The sequence below is a fragment of the Vulpes lagopus genome, chromosome 2 (genome assembly GCF_018345385.1).
Source record: "Vulpes lagopus strain Blue_001 chromosome 2, ASM1834538v1, whole genome shotgun sequence".
Taxonomy (NCBI): domain Eukaryota; kingdom Metazoa; phylum Chordata; class Mammalia; order Carnivora; family Canidae; genus Vulpes; species Vulpes lagopus.
In genome coordinates this window covers 73,041,716-73,061,096 of record NC_054825.1, presented here as the reverse complement: position 1 = coordinate 73,061,096, position 19,381 = coordinate 73,041,716, and the positions used below count along the sequence as shown (strand labels likewise).

Below are 19,381 nucleotides of genomic sequence, written 5' to 3'. Positions count from 1 at the left end.
CCTGACAGCCTCATGGGGGTTCATGGGCCAGTTGGGAAGCCAGGAAATTGCTGATTTGAACCCCTTCACTCTGTTGATCTCATTCCAGAAAATAGCCTGAAGCAGAAAAAAGCAACTGTGTAGCTAAGTGTGTTGGTAGAAGGGAGCTGGCTAGCTTTATGTCTTTGAGGATCTCCAGGAGAAAGGAATCTCTTCAACTCTTCTAGAAAGAAAGTCTTCTCTCTCCCTTCTTTTTCTGACCAAAAAATCTTGGAAAGGTTATTTTATTTTATTTTTTTAAGATTTTATTTATTTATTCATGAGAGACACAGAGAGAGAGGGGCAGAGACACAGGCAGAGGGAGAAGCAGGCTCCATGCAGGGAGCCCGATTCGGGACTCAATCCCAGGTCTCATCCCATGTCTCCAGGACTACACCCTGGGCTGAAGGTGGCGCTAAACCGCTGAGCTACCCGGGCTGCCCGAAAGGACCATTTATTTATTTATTTATTTATTTATTTATTTATTTATTTAAATTTTTAAAAAAGATTTTATTTATTCATGAGAGACACACACACACACACACACACACACACACACACAGAGGCAGAGACACAGGCAGAGGGAGAAGCCTGACGTGGGACTCGATCCCGGGTCTCCAGAATCATACCCTGGGCTAAAGGCAGCACTAAACTGCTGAGCCACCCTGGGCTGCCCAAGGACCATTTTTTTAAAGTGCAGATCCTATCTAGCCCCTCCTCCATCCTCTGGGCCTCTTTCTTCTTAGCCCCAAGGGGCACAATTTTGATTCTTCCTTTGGCTTTCCCTCCAGAAAAACATTGTGGTGGCCTCCAATAAGGTGTCCAGTCGGGTGACAGCAGTGTCCTTCTCTGAAGATTGCAGCTACTTCGTCACTGCAGGCAACCGGCATATCAAATTCTGGTACCTTGATGACAGTAAGACCTCAAAGGTAAGCTGCTGAAGCTGGATGGAGCCACAGGGCCAGAGCCTGCTTGGCCCTCCCCGGGAGACCCTGTATCACTTGGGCCCCTCTCAGCAGCTGTATAGAAGTTCTGGGTGAGCCAGGTGCTGTGTGGGCTGAGGAGTGGTCTCAAAGAGAGAGAGGGGGTGCTTGCTGTTCCTCCTCCCTCTCCCCAGGGTCTAGCTTGCTGGGGCAGGCTCCAGGGTGGATGGGCAGCAGCAGTGGTGCATCTCCACAGGTGAATGCCACCGTGCCTCTGCTAGGCCGTTCGGGGCTGCTGGGAGAGCTTCGGAACAACCTGTTCACTGACGTGGCATGTGGCCGAGGGAAGAAGGCCGACAGCACCTTCTGCATCACATCCTCGGGGCTGCTGTGCGAGTTCAGCGACAGGAGGCTTTTGGATAAGTGGGTGGAGCTGAGAGTAAGCACCTTTGGCCCCATGGGTAGGGGCTGGCTGCCCATGTGTCAGCTCAGGGGAGATCTGATGCTTCTGGCTCTGTAGCAGGGGACTCATGCTTCATGCATGCAGGAGACTGCAGGAGAGAGGAGTTTGGGGGAGCCAGAACTTGGCCTAGTTCCATGGAGATCTATATAACTCCCTCCTCTCTGCTTTCTCTTTCCACCTTTCTTTTCCCTGCTTCCCTCTTCTGCTCAGAATACAGACAGCTTCACAGTAAGTGGTGCTTAGATCCTCCTGTCTTTCTCATGCTGTTTCTTTCTCTTTGCTGGGCTCTTTCTACTTTGTCCTCTTTGTCAAAACCTCTTGTGCCTTAGAAGGGTCCCTGGCCCCCATCCCCCAACTGCACGTGGCTGTGGGCCCTCTGGCCACCTGCTGCTGGAGGGAGGGGCATCTCTAGAGAACAGCTGAGGGGCTCAGGCCAGAGCAGCTGGGCAGCTTTCTCCTTGCTCCTGCCTCGGCTGGTCTGTCCTCTTGGCAAGAAACTGTTATGGAGGGATTGGGCAGGTGACCCTTGCTGACTTGAGCCCCTCTGCCTGCAGACCACTGTGGCGCACTGCATCTCTGTGAGCCAAGACTACATCTTCTGTGGCTGTGCTGATGGCACCGTGCGCCTCTTCAATCCCTCTAACCTGCACTTCCTCAGCACACTGCCCCGGCCCCATGCCCTGGGGACAGACATTGCCAGCGTCACTGAGGCCAGGTGAGCTATGTGGGTCTGCTGCCTCCACTCAGATCCTCACTCTGGGCCCAGCCTTCCCTGGTTGTGCTTCAGGAAACAAAGTGAAGAGTGTATCAGTGCCCCAGTGATTGCCAGAGGAACACCTCTGTAGACCTACAAATCTGGTTAATGGATACTGTTTGCCACTGAGGAGACCTCACACTGTGGGAAACCAGGGAGTTTCTCAGTAAGTGGGTGTTAGGGCTTATTGTATGATCTGGACTTGAATTCGGTGATTTTAGGAATGGTTCCAGGGATTGAAGTTTTGCTCTGGTTAGGTGCTGTCAGGAAGTCGAGGCAGTTCCACAATTGGATATCTTAATAATCTTTATCTACGAGGTAGAAGGGAAGGTATGGGGCTAGAGCTGTAATTGGTAAAGAAGCAGCAGTCAATCACGATAGATGGGAATGGAAATGTTTGGTCATTTTAGTGGTTTGTTGTACAGTGATGTGCATTTATCTTCACTCTCAGACACGATTATGGGGGGGGGGGGTGTCTTGCTTTTGTTCGGCTGTCATGGCCACAGAGTTACCTCGTCTGATTTTGGTGTTCTTGGCATTGTTTGTGTTTCTCATGAGAACACGATGGTCCAACAGCCAGTGTCAGATTAGCTCCCTACTGACAGCTGTCAGAAGCTGCTTTTTTCTTTCTCAAGCAGTTACTACCCCCTGCAGGTCTGGAGAGGGCTTGCCATGCTCACTCTCCTTCCTTTGTGGTTTGGCTTGTTTCATTCTTTTCAATCCTTCATTTCTTTTCTTTTCTTTTTTTTAAAGATTTTATTTATTTATTTGAGAGAGTGCGCACAGGCAGGAGGGAGGGGAGAGAGAGAGGGAGAAGCAGGCTCCCCGCTGAGCAGGGAGCTGATGCGGGGCCTGATGCCAGGACCCTAGGATCATGACCCAAGCCAAAGGTGGACACTTAACCAACTGAGCCACCCAGGCACCCCCAATCCTTCATTTCATCAGCTCTTTACTCATTATTTGCCCTGTCCTCTCTTCCCCACAGTCGCCTCTTCTCTGGGGTGGCCAACGCCAGGTATCCAGATACCATTGCCTTGACCTTTGATCCTACCAATCAGTGGCTGTCTTGTGTATACAACGACCACAGCATTTATGTTTGGGATGTGAGGGACCCCAAAAAAGTGGGCAAGGTGTACTCGGCTCTCTATCATTCCTCTTGCGTCTGGAGTGTGGAGGTATGTATGTGGCCTGGGCTGGCTTGGCCTGGGACTGACCAGGTTTGCTGGGGTACTATGTGAGGTGGGAACTGGGGATCCCTGAGCATAAAGTTACATTCCTGCTGCCTCCTTGTTTCTCCAGCAACATTCTTGTGTATCCACAAATCTTCAGATGGGTCCCACGGAGTGAGCTTGAATTTTAGTGCTTATGTATCTCAGGCTTCTTCCATTGTATGCCTGTCTCTCCTTAGCTTTGCCTCATCCTAAACTGGCTGATCTTGGACAAGTTACTGACTTCAATCTCAATTTCCTGAACTATAAATTGATGTATCTGATTTATCTAGTTGTCCTAAGAATTAATTGAAATGATATTAGTGGAGACGTGGAAGGATGCTTGGCTAAGTGATTTGCCTGTAGTGATTATAGAGAGTATCTGATATAATGGCTTGTTTACCATGTGACAAACACTGGGCTAAGTGCCAGCCAGTGTTCTCTCTTTAACCTTGCTCTCTTCCATGTCTTCAGGCAGGTAAAGGACTGCCCCCTAACTGGAGAGCTGACTTTGTTCCCTCTGGCCCTCAGGTTTACCCCGAAGTGAAGGACAGTAACCAGGCCTGCCTTCCCCCAAGTTCCTTTATCACCTGTTCCTCAGACAATACCATCCGCCTGTGGAACACGGAGAGCTCCGGAGTGCACGGCTCCACCCTGCACCGAAACATCCTCAGCAATGTGAGCCTTGGGCACCAACTCCATACTTAGGCCTCATATCCCCTCAGCCTTCATACCTCCTTCTCAGGAACTGGGTCCCCAGATTTTGATCTGCCCAGCTTGGATTTGGCCAGGCTCCTCGGGCCAGGGGTTTATCTTGTCCAGCATTCTTCCCCCTTGCAGCTGTACTAGGTCAGGCCTGCCTTATCCACCTCCCTTCCTGGCCTGCTCCACTAGGACCTCATTAAGATCATCTATGTGGATGGGAACACTCAGGCCCTGCTGGACACTGAGCTGCCTGGAGGAGACAAAGCCGACACGTCCCTGATGGATCCCCGTGTGGGCATCCGCTCTGTGTGTATCAGCCCCAACGGACAGCATCTAGCTTCTGGGGACCGTGTAGGCACGCTTAGGTAATGCCAGGCCTGAAGTGGTCCTGACTGCCTCCCACAGCGCAGGCTGGAGGGGGTGAGGTCCTGAAGGACAGAGCTTTAGAAACATTGGCTCAAATGATTGGGGAACAAGATGTCTATATACAAGGGAAAGATAATAACTTTATGATGAAGAAACCCAGCAGAAACCATCCTAACCATGTGATTAAGCTTAGCATCCCCATATCAGGATCACAAAGCCTGTACATAATATGACTCACTAAGAAGGACGTAATATGATTTCTCTGGTTTTCTTGTCCCAAATGCATAAACTCAGTCTAATCATGGGGAAACACCAGGCAGGCTCAGAGGACAGAGTCATCAGTACTCTTCCCAAGAGTATTGGAGAGTGAGCAATACTCCTCAAAAGCATCAAGGTCATGAAAGCTAAGGAAAGATTGAATTGTCACCGACTACAGGAGACTAAGGAGAAATTATAACTAAGTACAGTTTGGACTCTTGATAGGATCCTGAATTCAGGAAAAAAGATTGTGGAAAAACGTGAAATTAAAATAAAATTTTAATTAATAGCACTGTACCAACGGAAATTTCCTGGTTCTGATATTTGAACTGTTAACATGGAAAATCTCTGTACTCAATGCCACTCTTCTGTATGCCTAATAGTTCGAAAATAAATAAAAATGTAATTTTAAAAACAGGTTTGAGGGAGAAGATAGAGCAGAGGATGGAGGGTGAGTCTTTCCTGCTGTAATCTGGCAATGACCTCTTCCCTCTACTCACCTTTGTAGGGTGCATGAGCTGCAGTCCTTGAGTGAGATGCTAAAGGTAGAGGCCCATGACTCAGAAATTCTGTGCTTGGAGTACTCTAAGCCAGACACAGGTAAGAAGGATGCCTAGTATCTAGCCCAGAGTGGCACAGGGCTCCTCTAGTCCTGCTAGTGCCACTTGCATCTGTCCTGGCTCTTGAATGTAGGACTGAACATTGTTTAAAGCACTGGGTGTCTTCGTGGGTTTAGAGGACAGCTCCCTTCCTGTTCCATGGTTCACTTGGCTTAGAGTTATGGGGCTCAGTTCCTGTGGGCCTTTTGCTGGGCCCAGATGGAGGCCTGCTCTGGGCACTCACAGGCTGATGGAGTTCTTTCATCCCCAGGTCTGAAGCTGCTGGCATCAGCGAGCCGGGACAGGCTCATCCATGTGTTAGATGCTGGCCGTGAGTATAGCCTGCAGCAGACGTTGGATGAGCACTCATCCTCCATCACTGCTGTCAAGTTTGCAGGTGGGGGCAGGGCAATTGAGATACATCTTGCCACCTACCACTAACATCCTCCATCCCCACCCCAACTGCCCCCAGCCTCCTGCCTCCATGAGGAGGGTGTGCAGGTCACAGGGGGGTGTTGGACAGCAGTTAGGAGGCCTGGGGCCAGGAAGGCGAGTGGAATGTAGACTCTTTGTCTAGGGAACCCTCAGGCAGACAGCTTGCCTGAGGATAGAGAATGGCTAGCTTAGGTTTGGAGAGAAGCATCCTGATTTAATTAGTTGTCTGGGTCATGTAGAAAGCTCAGCAGTGGGGTAATAGAGGAAGGGCTGGCCCCCTTGTGGTGAAAGCAGTGGGAAGAGCTAGGACCCCCTCTTCCATAGCCAGCGATGGGCAAGTCCGCATGATCAGCTGTGGAGCAGACAAGAGCATTTACTTCCGCACTGCACAGAAGGTGAGGGTATGGCGCTTCCCTAAATGGGGAGGGGTTGGGAGGTAGGGGTTTCTACCTTTTCCCCAGCTGAGGTTGTAAGAGTTGAAAGGGGGTGAAAGCAGGGCTCTCTGGGCCTGTTGGGCCCACACGCTCTACCCTTGCAGTCTGGAGATGGAGTACAGTTTACACGGACACACCATGTGGTACGGAAGACGACCCTCTATGATATGGATGTGGAGCCCAGCTGGAAGTACACAGCCATTGGCTGCCAGGACCGAAATATTCGGTGGGCATCCTCTTCTCCAACCATCTGATTGCATTCCTTCATGCCTGAGGGGGTCAGCTCTAGGCAGCTCTCTCCCCACTTCTATCTTTTTGCCCAGGTCTTTGTGCCCCCTTGAACCTACAGGGCACTTTGCCATACCTGAGAGGTGGTGTAGCCCCTTTGGTGTTGGGGAGTGGCTCCCAGAGAAAACAGGGCTGGGACTGAATGCAGGGGTCTCTGCCACCCAGCTGTGCTTGATCATGGCCTCCTCATGTGAGCAAGAGTATGCTTCTTTACAGGATCTTTAACATCAGCAGTGGGAAGCAAAAGAAGCTGTTTAAAGGGTCACAGGGTGAGGACGGCACTCTGATTAAGGTAAGGGCCCAGGAGGAATTCCCCTGGGCCAGAGAAAGGAATGATAGATATACTAGGTGGAAAGGGATTGGTGCTGCCCTGTCCTCTGCCAGCTGTGTATCCCATCCCTAGGTGCAGACAGACCCCTCGGGGATCTACATTGCCACCAGCTGTTCTGACAAGAACCTTTCCATTTTCGACTTCTCTTCAGGCGAGTGCGTGGCCACCATGTTTGGCCACTCAGGTGAGTGTCGTTGCCCCAGTACTCTACTGCTGGAATTTTACTCTTTCTTCTTTTACTTTCTTGGGAGCTAGCAGAGCTGTCTGCCCCTCCCTTCCAACCAACCATCCACTTCCACTGTTGGGACAGGGCTTGGCTGGGACTTTAGGGAAGCTCAGAGGCCATATTCTTTGTTCCTCACAGAGATTGTCACTGGCATGAAGTTTAGTAATGACTGCAAACATCTCATCTCTGTGTCAGGAGACAGGTGAGCAGAAGCCCACTTCCCTGACATACAGATTTTTCCTGAGACACACACACACTTTTCCCTCTGCCCTCTCTTTGCATTAGTGATGTCTCTTGGAAATAGGGCTGAGCAGGGATATTTCTTGGTTGGGCCTGATGTGGCACTGGAGGGTGGCTCTGGTCTTCTTGCTGACCCATAGAGAAGGGGAACTAGTGGGGTTCCACTCCAGAGGCCTAACCTCTCTCTCCCTCACCCGCCTCTGTGGCTCTACCCAGCTGTATATTTGTGTGGCGCCTGAGCTCTGAGATGACCATCAGTATGAGGCAGCGTCTGGCTGAACTGCGCCAGCGTCAGCGTGGAGGCAAGCAGCAGGGACCATCCTCTCCCCAAAGAGCTGCAGGACCCAACAGGTGAGAACAGAGTATGGATATGGGCTAGTGGTGGGTGGCCATCCAGACTGCTTGCTGCCTCAGTGCTTCCCCTTCTCGCTCTGGACTTGCCATTCACCTGTACCTCCTGACTTCTGGATCGCCCAGCACCTGTTTCTTACCTGAAGACCCATGAAGGTTGTTCCTCTTCCTGCATTGAGTTTCCTCTCTCCATGGCCTTCCTTGTCTTGGACTCAGGCACGAGGCGCCATCGATGCTATCTCCTGGACCACCTTTGTCATCAGACAGTGACAAAGAGGGAGAAGATGAGGGCACCGAAGAAGAAGAACTTCCAGCTCTGCCCATCCTTGCCAAGGGTACCAAAAAAGAGCCAGGTGTGTAGATGTCTGGAGTAGGGCCAGATAGGCACCACTTGGCACAGTAGCTACATGCCCTTTCTGGGGCCGGGGGTGGAGAGCAGGGCTAGCCGAGGAAACCAGAGCATCACTGTGGCCACCCAGGGGTATGAGCTGGTGCAGTGCCAGGGCTCTGGGTGTGTGGGCAGGAGACACTCTCTCTGACTGCTTTGCCTGTCTCTGTCTAGCCTCAGTGCCCAGCCCAGCCCTGCCCCGAAGCTTGTCCCACTGGGAGATGAGTCGGGTGAGTCACCATTGTTAAAAATGCCCTTCCAAGGTCACAGGGCTGGAGGAGGGTAAAAGCAGGTCTCTCTGGGTTTGCCTGCATGTCGTACCCCTCGTGTCCAAGGAAGGGCCTTGTGGGAGAGTTTGAGCAGCTTGGCTGGTCCCAGATTAGGGATGATGAAGCCTCAGGGGTCTCCTTCTTGTGGGCCAGGTGGGGTGGCCTGCAAAGGCTAGTCACCACTAGAAGAAGTGCTCCATCTGTTCAGCTGCCTGGGGGGCCTGGGAGTAAATGTGAATGAAGAACAGGTTGAGATAAGGAGTAGACAAGGGGGGCCTGAGCCAAACAGAGCTATAGTTCAAGGGGGGCGCCTGGGTGGCTCATTTATTAAGTGTCTGACTCTTGGTTTCAGCTTGTGATGATCTCAGTGTCATGGGATCGAGCCCCAAGGGCCCCCATTTTGGGCCCCTTGTTGGGCCCTGCTTAGGGCTCCACACTGGATCAGAGGAGAGTTTGCTTGTCCCTCTCCCTCTTCCTTTGCCCCTCCCCCTTGTGCCCATGCATGCACGTGTGCACACTCTCTCAAATAAGTAAATAAATATATACACACATACATAAAATATTTTTAAAAACCTGAAGTTCGAGAACATCAAAGTTTCAAAGAGTGGAAATCTTGAGAAACTGTAGTTCTAAAGACTCTAGGTTGGGGGTGAGGTCAGAACTTCCAGAGCAGTTATTTAGAGGGAAAGGGCCATGAGAGGACCAGTAACTGGGCTGCTACTTCAGAGCAGCCAGAAGGATAAAGGCTGTCTGTGCAAGTCCCACAGCAGTCCAGCCCTCACTTATGCCTTGTCAAGACTTACATGGCAACACCTTCCTTGTCAGTAGCAGTTCCGTGGATTGGTGGTGTTGTGGGACCTCTAGTGCCTTCTGACCAAGCCAGGGACTCAAGGTTGGACTACTGATTTGTCCTTGATGCTGTGACTAGACCTGGGACTGTCCTCAGAATAAGGGACGTTTTAGAGATTACCAGCTGTGAGATGTCTGTGACACCAGGTGAAGGCTGAGACTGGAAGGTCTAAGGGCGTAGAGTGAAGCTAAGAGCATGAACTCTGGAGCCAGACTACTTGAGTTGTAACCTCAACCAAGCAGGCCACTCGCTGTCCGTGGGACTAGATAAATTACCTAAGCCAACTGTGCTTTAGTTTTCCCAGCTATAAAAATGAGGATAGTAAAACCTACTTCATAGGGGTGTGGGGATTAAATGAGTGAATACGTGTACATAAGGTGCATGGCACACAGTGATCTATTAGTGTTCGCTGATACTACTGTATGGTGGTTGTGACCACTCCCTCACCCCTGCCTCACATCAGGCACAGGAGACGGTGGAGTTCCTGGCCCCAGTGCCTGCAGCCAACCAAGGACCCAGAAGAAGGGGCCGCTGGGCTCAGCCGGGTGTGGAGCTGAGTGTCCGCTCCATGCTGGACCTGCGGCAGCTAGAGACAATGGCCCCAAGCCCTCGAGGCGCTAGCCAAGACTTGCTGGCCATGACCCCATCTTGTCCTGGGAAGCATGGTCAGCAGGCCCCTGAGACCTCACATACTAGCCAGGTGAGCCGGCTTTCTCCTAGCAGCCTAGAGATCTCCAAGCAGCCTTAGCCAGCCTTATACCAACATCTGGGGCCTGAGCACTGGACCAGCTCTGCTTGCTCTGCTCCTGTGGCACATGGGTAACCTGGATTGCAAAGGTTCACACTGGCTAAGTTGTATGGTCTGGTGATTGGGGTGGTACCCTTTGTCCTGGGCCAGGTTTCTTGCAGGGTTCATCATATTAAGTGGTGGCTAGAGGTTGGCAGCCTGGTGTATGACAGATTATAGTTATACAAGAAACTCAAGAACATTAGCTAGAAATCTCCTCAGGGTTGGAATATTCAGCTTCCTTCAGAATTGATGCACATCAAATCCTTGCCCACTTCCACGTCTTTTCCCATTAGCAACCTCAGTTAACGCCTCTTTGTGTGTTCCCAGAACGAAAAGCCCCCTCGGCCTCAGGCCTCCCAACCCTGTTCCTGTCCCCACATTATTCGATTGTTGTCCCAAGAGGAAGGGGTATTTGCCCAAGATCTGGAGCCTGCACCCATCGAAGATGGTATTGTCTACCCGGAGCCGAGTGACAGCCCCACCCTGGATACCAGGCAAGGGTCCTTCCCTCACCAGACCTCAGGGGCCATGCGGTATTTCCCAGACTTCCCTTCCCTGAGTGTTCCTTAGTTAGGGGAGGACTGGCTCAGGTTCCTCAGGGCTCGCTCACCACTTTGCCCCTGCCACATCCCCAGTCCCACTTCCAGGTTGGGGAGAAGAAAGAAGCCAGGTGTTAGTGAGGCTGCTCAGTCCTGCTAACTGCCTCTTCTTTCCTCTGCTCACCTTCCTGGAAGTGAGTTTCAGGTTCAGGCTCCATCCCGAGGGACCCTGGGAAGAGTGTATCCAGGCAGCAGGGGCTCCGAGAAGCACAGTCCTGACAGTGCCTGCTCTGTGGATTATAGCAGCAGCCGGCTTTCCAGTCCTGAGCACCCCAATGAAGGTGAGGCCGCAGCTTTGAGGGAGGTCAGTAGACTGAGGTGAGAGTGGAGCTTCTGGCAATGGGTGGGTGCAGCATGATGCTTCTCTCCCCTCCCCACATCCAGACTCTGAGAGCACGGAGCCCCTGAGTGTGGATGGCATTTCCTCAGACCTCGAAGAGCCAGCTGATGGTGATGAGGAAGAGGAGGAAGAAGAGGGAGGCACTGGCTCCGATGGGCTGCAGGAGGGCAGTCCCCATACCCCAGACCAGGAGCAGTTTCTAAAACAGCACTTTGAGACTCTGGCCAATGGGGCTGCTCCAGGTGTGGTCAGAGGGCCAGTATATGGTCACTCTTGTCTGCCCTTCTTCCTTCCTTGCCTGGCTGAGAGGGAGGGTCTAATGGCAGGCCATGCCCTAGGGTTTCCTTCTAGGGGAGGCTGAATCTGGGGCAAGGGCTTGCTTCAATTCATGGTTTCTGTCTCCTTGGTAGGGGGCCCAGTCCGGGTACCAGAGAGGACAGAGTCTCAGAGTATCTCTTCACGATTCCTGTTGCAAGTACAGACTCCCCCGCTCAGGTACCTCTCCCTACAGCAGTTCTCACTCTTCTACAAGGAGCTGTGGCTCACTTGACCTCACAGCACTCTCCAAAGGGCTTGTCGAGGCAGCATGCTGAGTATTTTGCACTCTCAAGTTTTGGGACAAGTGGCTTTGTGCCTGGCTTTGTGCCTGCCCTTCTCCTAGAGCTTCTGGTGTTGTGAGAGTTTTTCCCCGTCTTGGCAGGAAGGACTCCTCAGCCTTCTCTGGGCCTTCTTCCACATTTCCTCCCTGTAGGGAACTGTCCCCATATTCTTCAAGCCTGGCACTGACATCGAGACCAGTCCAGATGCTGCAGGCTTCGGGTGAGCAACTAAGAGGCAGTGGTGCCAGTCCTCCAGGAGCACCCCCAGAGGCAGAGACCTCCTCTGGAAATGCCGGCCCCCAGCAGGCAGTTCCTGTGCTTTTGCCACGACGCCGTCTCAACCTGGACAGTAGCTGGGCTCCCAAGAGAGTGGCTGCAGCCAGCAGCCCTTTAGGTGGACTCCAGAAAGCTCGGTCTGTGCAGAGTCTGGTGCTGCAGGGTGAGGAGCCTGGTGGGCCCAACTCCAGGGTGTGGGGAGTATGGAGCACATGAGCATGCTAGAGGAAGGAGGGCCTGATTTAGCCCTGATGTATCACTCTGCTTGCCACTGGGTGTCCCTTAGTGGGTATGTGCAGGGCACAGCAACTCCTAGGGAGCTGGGCCCTAGCACCTGGGATGCCTTCCTCACCATCTGACTTGTGTCTGTCTGTCTTCTCTGCAGATGAGGGCCCACCACCAGGCCCATTGCTTTTAGGGGAGACAGAAGCCCAGGAGGGCCTGCACTCCCTGCCACAGGCTGACAGCCATCTGTCTCGGCCTCAGTCCTACCAGAACCCCACCACCAGTTCCATGGCCAAGATTTCCCGCAGCATCTCTGTTGGGGAGAACTTGGGCCTGGCAGCTGAACCTCAAGCTCCTGCTCCCATTCGAGTCTCACCGCTCAGCAAGCTAGCCCTGCCCAGCAGGGCTCACCTGGTCCTGGACATCCCAAAGCCACTGCCGGATCGCCCTACCCTGGCCACATTCTCACCTGCTACCAAGGGCAGGGCCCCTGGTGAGGTGGAACAGCCTGGTTCCTCAATGGGCCTAGGAAAGGCTCATAGTACATCTGAGAGGCGGGCTTGTTTGGGGGAGGGTGCCAAGCCTAGGACAGAGTGCCAGGCTCAGCCTGGGCCCAACAGCCCCTGTGCCCAGCAACTGCCGGTCAGCAGCCTCCTCCGAGTCCCTGAGAACTTGCAGCCCCCACCCCCTGAGAAGACTCCTAGCCCCATGGAATGCACCAGGCCAGGGACCCTGAGCCAGGACTCAGGTGTGCACAGCTCCCCAGCTTTCATCTCCCACCCCGTCCTCTTTCTCCTGTTTCTGTTGTCTGCTCTCTGGCTCCATCCCATTTCTGTGCGTCCAGCCTCTGGTGTTTTCGTCCTGTCTGCTCCTGTCTTGGTCCATAAGTCACACCCCTGATGGTGAGACACTCCCACCAATCTTCATGATCTCCTTGTGACCTCCTGCTCCCTTGCCTTCTGGCCTCTTGGCTGGCCCTCCCCTCTGAACCTTGTTTTCTGTGTGGTGTTGGGGAGCAGTGTTGGGAAAAAGGGACTGTGGGTAAATGGAGGGGGTGTCATCCTGGGGGTAGGGCTCTCTTGCTCTCAGTAGCCCCTGGGTTGTGAGGGGAGGCCTGAAAGGGCAGCTTTGCTGGGCCTGAGTTATACGTGTCCCTCCCAGAGCCAGCAGTGAGCCTGGAGCAGTGCGAACAACTTGTGGCAGAGCTCCAGGGCAACATGCGCCAGGCTATGCGGCTCTACCACTTGGTACGTGTTGGGTGCCCACCGTCTGAGAGACAGCATGTCAGGAGTGCTAGCTGAGGACCCAGAACAACCATGATAAGGCTCTTCCACAGATGGGTGGGTGGGGCAATCAAGAACATCCTGGGCAGAGTAGGCAAGGGAGTTAGAAGCCAGGCCAGGCCTCTTGAACTGAGCACCTATTGGTCCTTTCTAAGAGCTGGAGACTTCCTGACTGGAGGGGTATAAGTGGAGAGACCATAGGTCCTAGTGTGTCCTAGGACCATCGCAGTTTATGCCTGTTGTCCCAGTATAATTATTAACAGTAGCCCTTGTCATATTCAAAAATGATTTGGCCACCGTAGACATAGGGGACAGTCCAGCAGGGCTCTCTTTGGGGGCAGGCTAGAGCCTAGTGGGCCCCTCCCCTCTGTATATCCATTGACAGGAGGTTAATCCACTGTTCCTCTGACTTACTTCCTGGGTCCTCCTACAGGTGGCTGGCTGCAAGACACCCTCAGCGGAGCAAAGTCGCATCACCCAGCTCCTCAGAAACACCTTCTCTTCAGTACGGCAGGAGCTAGAGGCCCTGGCCGGGGCAGTGTTATGCAGCCCAGGCGGGAGCCCTGGGGCTGTGGGGGCTGAGCAAACACAGGCCTTGCTAGAGCAATACTCAGAGCTGCTGCTTCGGGCTGTGGAGCGGCGCATGGAACGCAGACTCTAGTTTCAGAATCCTGTTCCAAGTGAATGCTCCCCCTATTCCAAACTGTAACCCCTGCTCCACTCTCTAGAACCCGTGGGGATACTTGGAGTGGAAAGCAGGGATCAGTGCTCAGAGGGGAAGCAGCTTTCCCAGCTACTTCTCATGGGGCCCCTGTATTTATTAATTTATTTCCCTGACTGTTGCCTCACTTTTTTGGAAATCCTGCCTCCACAGCCCCTCTAGTGGCTCATGCAGGGTAGGTCTTGGATCTTTGTCATCTTGGTGCTGTGAGGAGTAGAAGGGCAGCCTGCCCCATCTGGGGGAAATTGGGAAGGGCTGGCCCTCTCTTCTTAGAAGCCATTTGAAATTACTGCAGGGATCAGCTCCCTGGGGTGGAGCACACACAGGGTATACAGTGGGGTGGAAGTGAGAGGCCATGTGGTATCAGTGCCCTTCAGCCAACAGCGGAGCTTCACCTCTACCTCCACTTCCCCTCCCATACCAGCTGCACTCCCCTGACTGCCAGAGCAGGGGTTATCTGTTTTCCCCAATTCCTGGCAGTTCCCAAAGGCAAAGCCCTCTAGCCCTCCAGGGCATTTCCAGCCATCAGGAGGCTTGAGTGGTATCAAGGCCTGAGCCTCCACATTCCACTCCCATTCTCCCTTTAAGAGAGCCCTAGCATTATCTCTCTCCCTGTACCACCCCCCTTTCTTTCCTGGCCAGAACTTGTGGAGACAGCTGTGGGATGTTGCTGCAGGACAGTAAAGCCCTCTGCTGGGCAAACAAAGCCCTGGCCTCTTTTTCTCAGCCCCTTGGTCTTCCCTATCTGCCCGGTCCTGATCCCCAGCAGGCTGTTAGACCCAGAGGCTACCTTCTGCTTGCATCCTGAGAGATGACTGTGTTAGAACTTCCCTCAAGGTTTACAGGGCACCAGCCCACCTCTAAGGACCTTGGCCACAGATGAAGTCTACACACACACACACACACACACACACACACACACACACGAGTGTTCATGGCTAGAGTACCTGGCTGGCTGATGTGTGCCTGGTTTCCCTTCTTGTACTACTCCTGCTTTACCACCCTGGCTCATGTGGAATTATCAAGGAACACAAAAAGGATGCTAGCCCGAATTCTGGATTCTTGGTGTCCACAACCTAGTCAATATGAGATGGCTTGTGGGTTTCTGATTTGGGTGGAAGGAACCTCCTCAAAGGCAGTGCTGGGCACCCAGGATACTCTAGATACCGGAAGTTGAGGGGAGGGGAGAGGCACATGGGACTGCAGAAGGGGTCAAGAGACACCAGGAAAGGTGGTAGGTGGGACAGGTACGTGGTAGAGGGGAAGGGGGTAGATTAGAATTAGAATGGCAGTTATTAGGGGTAAGGGGATGGATATAGGGCACAGAGGGCAGGTAGAGTGGGACCAAGTAGTGGAGTTGTTGAGTTAGGTTGAAGAACATGTGTCTCTGGGCCCTACTGCTTCCCTCTGCCTCAGGTAAGTCTGGGTAGCTTTCCTGGAGATTTGGGCCAGAAAAAGCTATTCTTCCACGGACAGGCCATCCCTACTGGTTCTATAGGTAGAAGCTTAGAAAAAAACAGGTTTCTGTAGAGTGCCCAGCTCTTGTTTGCATCAGCCAGGCATGCCCCAGCACAGATGAAACCTGTTTCACCTTCACTCTTCAGTACTACCACCACCTGCATATGCAAACTGCAAAGAAGTCCTACAGCTGCCCTTGGTGCGGGTCGGAAGTCTACTCCCACTCCCCCCACTGGCACGCTAGTCACAGCTCAGCCCAAAAAGGCTCAGGCCTGGCCCTCGGGCTGGGTTCTCTCTGAACCTCAGCCAGCCAGTCCCTCAGAGGAGGGAGATACACTCCGGTTAGATTTGTGAGAAGGTGGCCGCCCTTCCCCACCCACAGCTGAGCGTTGGGTGAGAAGAGGGGGTCTTGTGGTCGGCCAACGCCCGCCCCTTTCTGCATGTCTGAGGCCACCGGCAACTGCCGCCCCCCCCCGCCCCCCCAACCAGATTTGCCCTGATCCAGTTTTGAACCCTTACCCCCCCCTTATTTATAACTTTTATACTTTGTCCAGGCCCTGGCGCTTCCCTCTTCCCCAGGTCTCACGGGGCAGGGGCCGTTTTTAACTCGTCCGTTTGTAATGATGTATGAACTCGTCAATAAACACAATCGTTTGTTAACTCTAGGATGCCAGCGAGTGGGGCGGGCGGGACAAGGCGCGGCCTCTCGCCGGCGGCGGGGTTCGCTGGGGTTCGCAGGACCCGGGCGCGCGGGGGCGGGGCCTCGGGGGCGGGGCCTCGCGGCGGCGGCGGCGTCATGGCGGAGGCGGCCTTGGACGCGGTGCGGAGGGAGTTACGAGAATTCCCGGCCGCCGCCAGGGGTGAGTGGGTGCGCGCAGGGCAGCCTCGGGACGCGGGCGGGACCTTGGGCTGCGGGAGCCGGGTCCCGAGTCGGGTGCGCCCCGACCCTGCTGACTCCTTGCCGGCCCACTGCGATCGCTGTTTTGCGCCCGCCCCGTGGGGGCCCTGAGCGGGCCTGCTCCCGTGGTGGCATGTCCTTGTGGCTTTCTGGGGTGGCTCTTCGCTTTTACCCCCAGGGCCCGGGCCAGTCTTGCCCATGCTGTGTTTCCCACAGTCGGGTCCGGATAATGGGGCGGTCTGTTCTTGCCCCTCCCAGCCCTTCCTGGGTGCTCCCTGCCTGAACCCCTGCTGGCACACTTTATTCAGGAGCGGACTTCTCCAAGCCGGTGCAGAGCTTTAGGGGAATCGTAGGCAACTGTACAAGGAATCCCTGGCTCTTCCCCTGCTTCGTTTTTTCTCTCTCCTTGGTTCCCTCTCTCCCTCCTTCCCAGTTTTGTTTTACTGTTAATTGGCAACACAGGCACGTGGTTTAAAAAAACGTGTTTGTAATGTAAGCATTCCTTCTGTTCTAGGCTCCGATTTGCATCCTCCCAGAAGCAGAAATACTCCAAACCTACACACACGCACAACTGTGTATCTCCTTTTGTATACAAATGGTAGCCTGCTAAACACTTTTTTGCACTATGTATTTTGAAGACCACCCCATATCCCTCTTCCTCAGTCTTTTTCACACCTGGGTACTAGTGTGGTAACTTACTGAATCAGTCTACTATTGACAGGTATTTAGGTCATTTGCAGTCTTTCTTTTTACTAATGCTTCCATGAATACTTTGAGCACCTCCGTAGTAAGCACCTCAATGTGTTTAGGATGCATCAGTGAACAAATCTCTGCCCTTATGGACCTTACATTCCAGGTGAGACAGCGCTAGACACACTAAATGAGTTAATTATACAGTCGAAGAGATGGATTAGAAGATAAATGTGGGAGAAAAAGTAAAGCAGAATAAGAGGTCTCATGCCAGGGATGGGGTAGGGGCAGGTTATTTTTTTTTTAAGATTTTATTTATTTATTCATGAGAGAGAGAAGCAGAGACACAGGCAGAGGGAGAAAAGCAGGATGTGGGACTTGATTCTGGGACTCCAGGATCACGCCCTGGGCCAAAGGCAGGCACCAAACCACTGAGCCACCCAGGGATCCCCTAGGGGGCAGGTTCTAAGTTTAACTAAGATGGTCAGGGTAGGTAGGCTGCCTTGATAAAGCGATGTTTGAGCACAGGCTTGAAGGAGGAGAGGAAGGTAGTGAGCCACTCAGACATTTGAGAGAAGAGCATTGCAGATAGAGGGCACTCGGGCCCACTTCCTGAAGTGGAAGTGTGCCTGGTGTGTTCGCGGAACAGTGAAGAGGCCAGTGTGCACATGTATGAGTATTTTTGTTGGTTAGATTTCTAGCAGAAGAATTGTTAAGCCAAAGGAATTGTTTGGGTCCCTTTTGAAATTCTCTCACATTGAAGCCTCTGAAGGGAGCAGTAGCCATTCTCTATAGGTCTTTTCCTTGATGAGGTAGTAAAGCTGAAATAATTGCAGAAAATACAGAAGGTGAAAAAAAAGTGGAAGTTTCCACATATTTTAAGAATCCCAGTGAGAACAAGAGGGAGATTTATGGTACCCCAAATCACCTTCCCAATGTGACTGCTTTGATGGGCTGGCCTGACTGGGCTGGCCTGACTGGGCTGGCCTGACTGGGCTGGCCCTTTGCTCCCGTATCAGCTTGGCAGGTTCTCTCTTTTCCTTCTGGCCGGTGAAGTAAGTATATGTGCCATCTCTCTCCTTTTCAGTTTTGTTGAGTCCACCAGCATCTTCCCACTTGGAGAAGACTTCCCCACTTCCCACTTTTTGATCTAAAGACGTTTCCTTTCCGACTGCAAAGCAAAGATGACCAGTGTGCAGACTGACTTGAGAGAGAGAGCATGACCTCAGAGGTGAAAATTAGTGCAGTGGCCTTCCACTGGGGCCAAGGCATTCAGGCTGGATCTCACAGATGAAACTAAAAGTCAAGCCCTCTGTACCCTTTATAGACGCTAGGAGAAAGGCATTTCAGTCTGAGCAGCAGGAACGAAGTTTGGCTCCACCTGAGAGTGGAGCCAAACTGAGAGTGTGGTAAGGGGCAGGCACCAGACAGGAGGAAACCAGACTGGAAAAGTAGGTTGGGCCTGATCATGATCATGTATCACCTTGAATGCATGCCAGAGTGGACTATAATTTATAAACCATCAAAGGATTTTTTTTTTTTTTTTAACTAGGGGTATGGCAAGATGAGATTGTATTTTAGGAAGATGACTGGGGCCAGGGTGAGGGATGCTTTGAGAGGGAGTGGAATTGAGCCAAGGGAACCAGTTCTCTACAGCAACCAGCCAGCCAGGAGATATTGGAGACTTTGAACCAGAAAGCCAATATTTACTGAGCACCTGCTGTATGTTAGGGACCTTTCTAGGTCCTAGGGATACATCAGAGAACAAGAAGTGCATCCCTGCCTCCATGGAGCTTATATTTGATGCTAGCAAGAGAGACTAATGGACAGTTTTGCCAAGTGAAATACATAGTGCACTACATGGTGATGAACAAAAGGGGTAGAGAAGGAAAAAAAGGCAAGGGGTATAGGATTGTTGGGGACAGGTTCCAATTTAAAAGGGTTGTCAGGGAAGAAAGCCTCGTTGAAGTAATATTTGAGGACCTGAGGAGGTAATCTAAAGGTAGATACTGGCAGAGGAAAGGAGGGTATAGTTTAAGAGACAGAAGGTAGAATCACTAGAACTTCGAGAACATCAGTAGAGTGACAGGAGTGAGGGAGAAAGAAGAACTAAGATTTGAGAGAATTGACACAGGGCCACTGTAGCCATCTGCGCAGATGACATACTGCGTGACTTGCATAAATGCACGTGGTAGTGCTGAGTGTCTGAGGATGCTGATGCTGTTTAGGAAGATCAGAGATCAGAGACACAGTTCAGCCCTTGCTTTCCCTCTTACGGTTTTGTGTGCCAGTCTGTCTCCCCAGTTAGGTTGTAATCTTGAGATGACTAGGATCATCACTTTACCTCCACATTGGCTAAACCAAGTGCTGAGTACATTCTAGGTACGCAGTATCAG

At 52.5% G+C, this 19,381-nt stretch overlaps 2 protein-coding genes across 4 annotated transcripts in view; both read left to right on the top strand.

Moving 5' to 3' along the window:
• Nucleotides 1-16,057, top strand: part of MAPKBP1 (mitogen-activated protein kinase binding protein 1) — a 53,489-nt gene extending 37,432 nt beyond the window's left edge. The window contains exons 7-32 of one of the 3 annotated variants that reach the window (XM_041743183.1): nucleotides 810-947; nucleotides 1,198-1,380; nucleotides 1,615-1,632; nucleotides 1,959-2,119; nucleotides 3,144-3,333; nucleotides 3,898-4,044; nucleotides 4,261-4,436; nucleotides 5,204-5,295; nucleotides 5,566-5,691; nucleotides 6,054-6,124; nucleotides 6,268-6,389; nucleotides 6,668-6,743; nucleotides 6,855-6,966; nucleotides 7,147-7,210; nucleotides 7,465-7,599; nucleotides 7,816-7,952; nucleotides 8,162-8,217; nucleotides 9,570-9,806; nucleotides 10,224-10,390; nucleotides 10,631-10,776; nucleotides 10,925-11,077; nucleotides 11,246-11,330; nucleotides 11,587-11,873; nucleotides 12,096-12,683; nucleotides 13,097-13,182; nucleotides 13,652-16,057. In XM_041743183.1, the coding sequence (XP_041599117.1) occupies nucleotides 810-947; nucleotides 1,198-1,380; nucleotides 1,615-1,632; nucleotides 1,959-2,119; nucleotides 3,144-3,333; nucleotides 3,898-4,044; nucleotides 4,261-4,436; nucleotides 5,204-5,295; nucleotides 5,566-5,691; nucleotides 6,054-6,124; nucleotides 6,268-6,389; nucleotides 6,668-6,743; nucleotides 6,855-6,966; nucleotides 7,147-7,210; nucleotides 7,465-7,599; nucleotides 7,816-7,952; nucleotides 8,162-8,217; nucleotides 9,570-9,806; nucleotides 10,224-10,390; nucleotides 10,631-10,776; nucleotides 10,925-11,077; nucleotides 11,246-11,330; nucleotides 11,587-11,873; nucleotides 12,096-12,683; nucleotides 13,097-13,182; nucleotides 13,652-13,879 (3,981 nt within the window). In that variant the 3' untranslated portion in view covers nucleotides 13,880-16,057. Of the gene's footprint in view, nucleotides 1-809; nucleotides 948-1,197; nucleotides 1,381-1,614; nucleotides 1,633-1,958; nucleotides 2,120-3,143; nucleotides 3,334-3,897; nucleotides 4,045-4,260; nucleotides 4,437-5,203; nucleotides 5,296-5,565; nucleotides 5,692-6,053; nucleotides 6,125-6,267; nucleotides 6,390-6,667; nucleotides 6,744-6,854; nucleotides 6,967-7,146; nucleotides 7,211-7,464; nucleotides 7,600-7,815; nucleotides 7,953-8,161; nucleotides 8,218-9,569; nucleotides 9,807-10,223; nucleotides 10,391-10,630; nucleotides 10,777-10,879; nucleotides 11,078-11,245; nucleotides 11,331-11,586; nucleotides 11,874-12,095; nucleotides 12,684-13,096; nucleotides 13,183-13,651 lie in introns of all 3 variants that reach the window. The other 2 variants (XM_041743181.1, XM_041743182.1) reach the window with 2 other exon arrangements.
• JMJD7 (jumonji domain containing 7) lies at nucleotides 16,022-18,210 on the top strand. The gene is made up of 2 exons (XM_041743189.1): nucleotides 16,022-16,257; nucleotides 18,073-18,210. The coding sequence occupies exons 1-2, from the start codon at nucleotides 16,065-16,067 to the stop codon at nucleotides 18,132-18,134; spliced, it is 255 nt and encodes an 84-aa protein (XP_041599123.1). The 5' UTR covers nucleotides 16,022-16,064; the 3' UTR covers nucleotides 18,135-18,210.
• The last annotated feature ends 1,171 nt before the right edge of the window (nucleotides 18,211-19,381 follow it).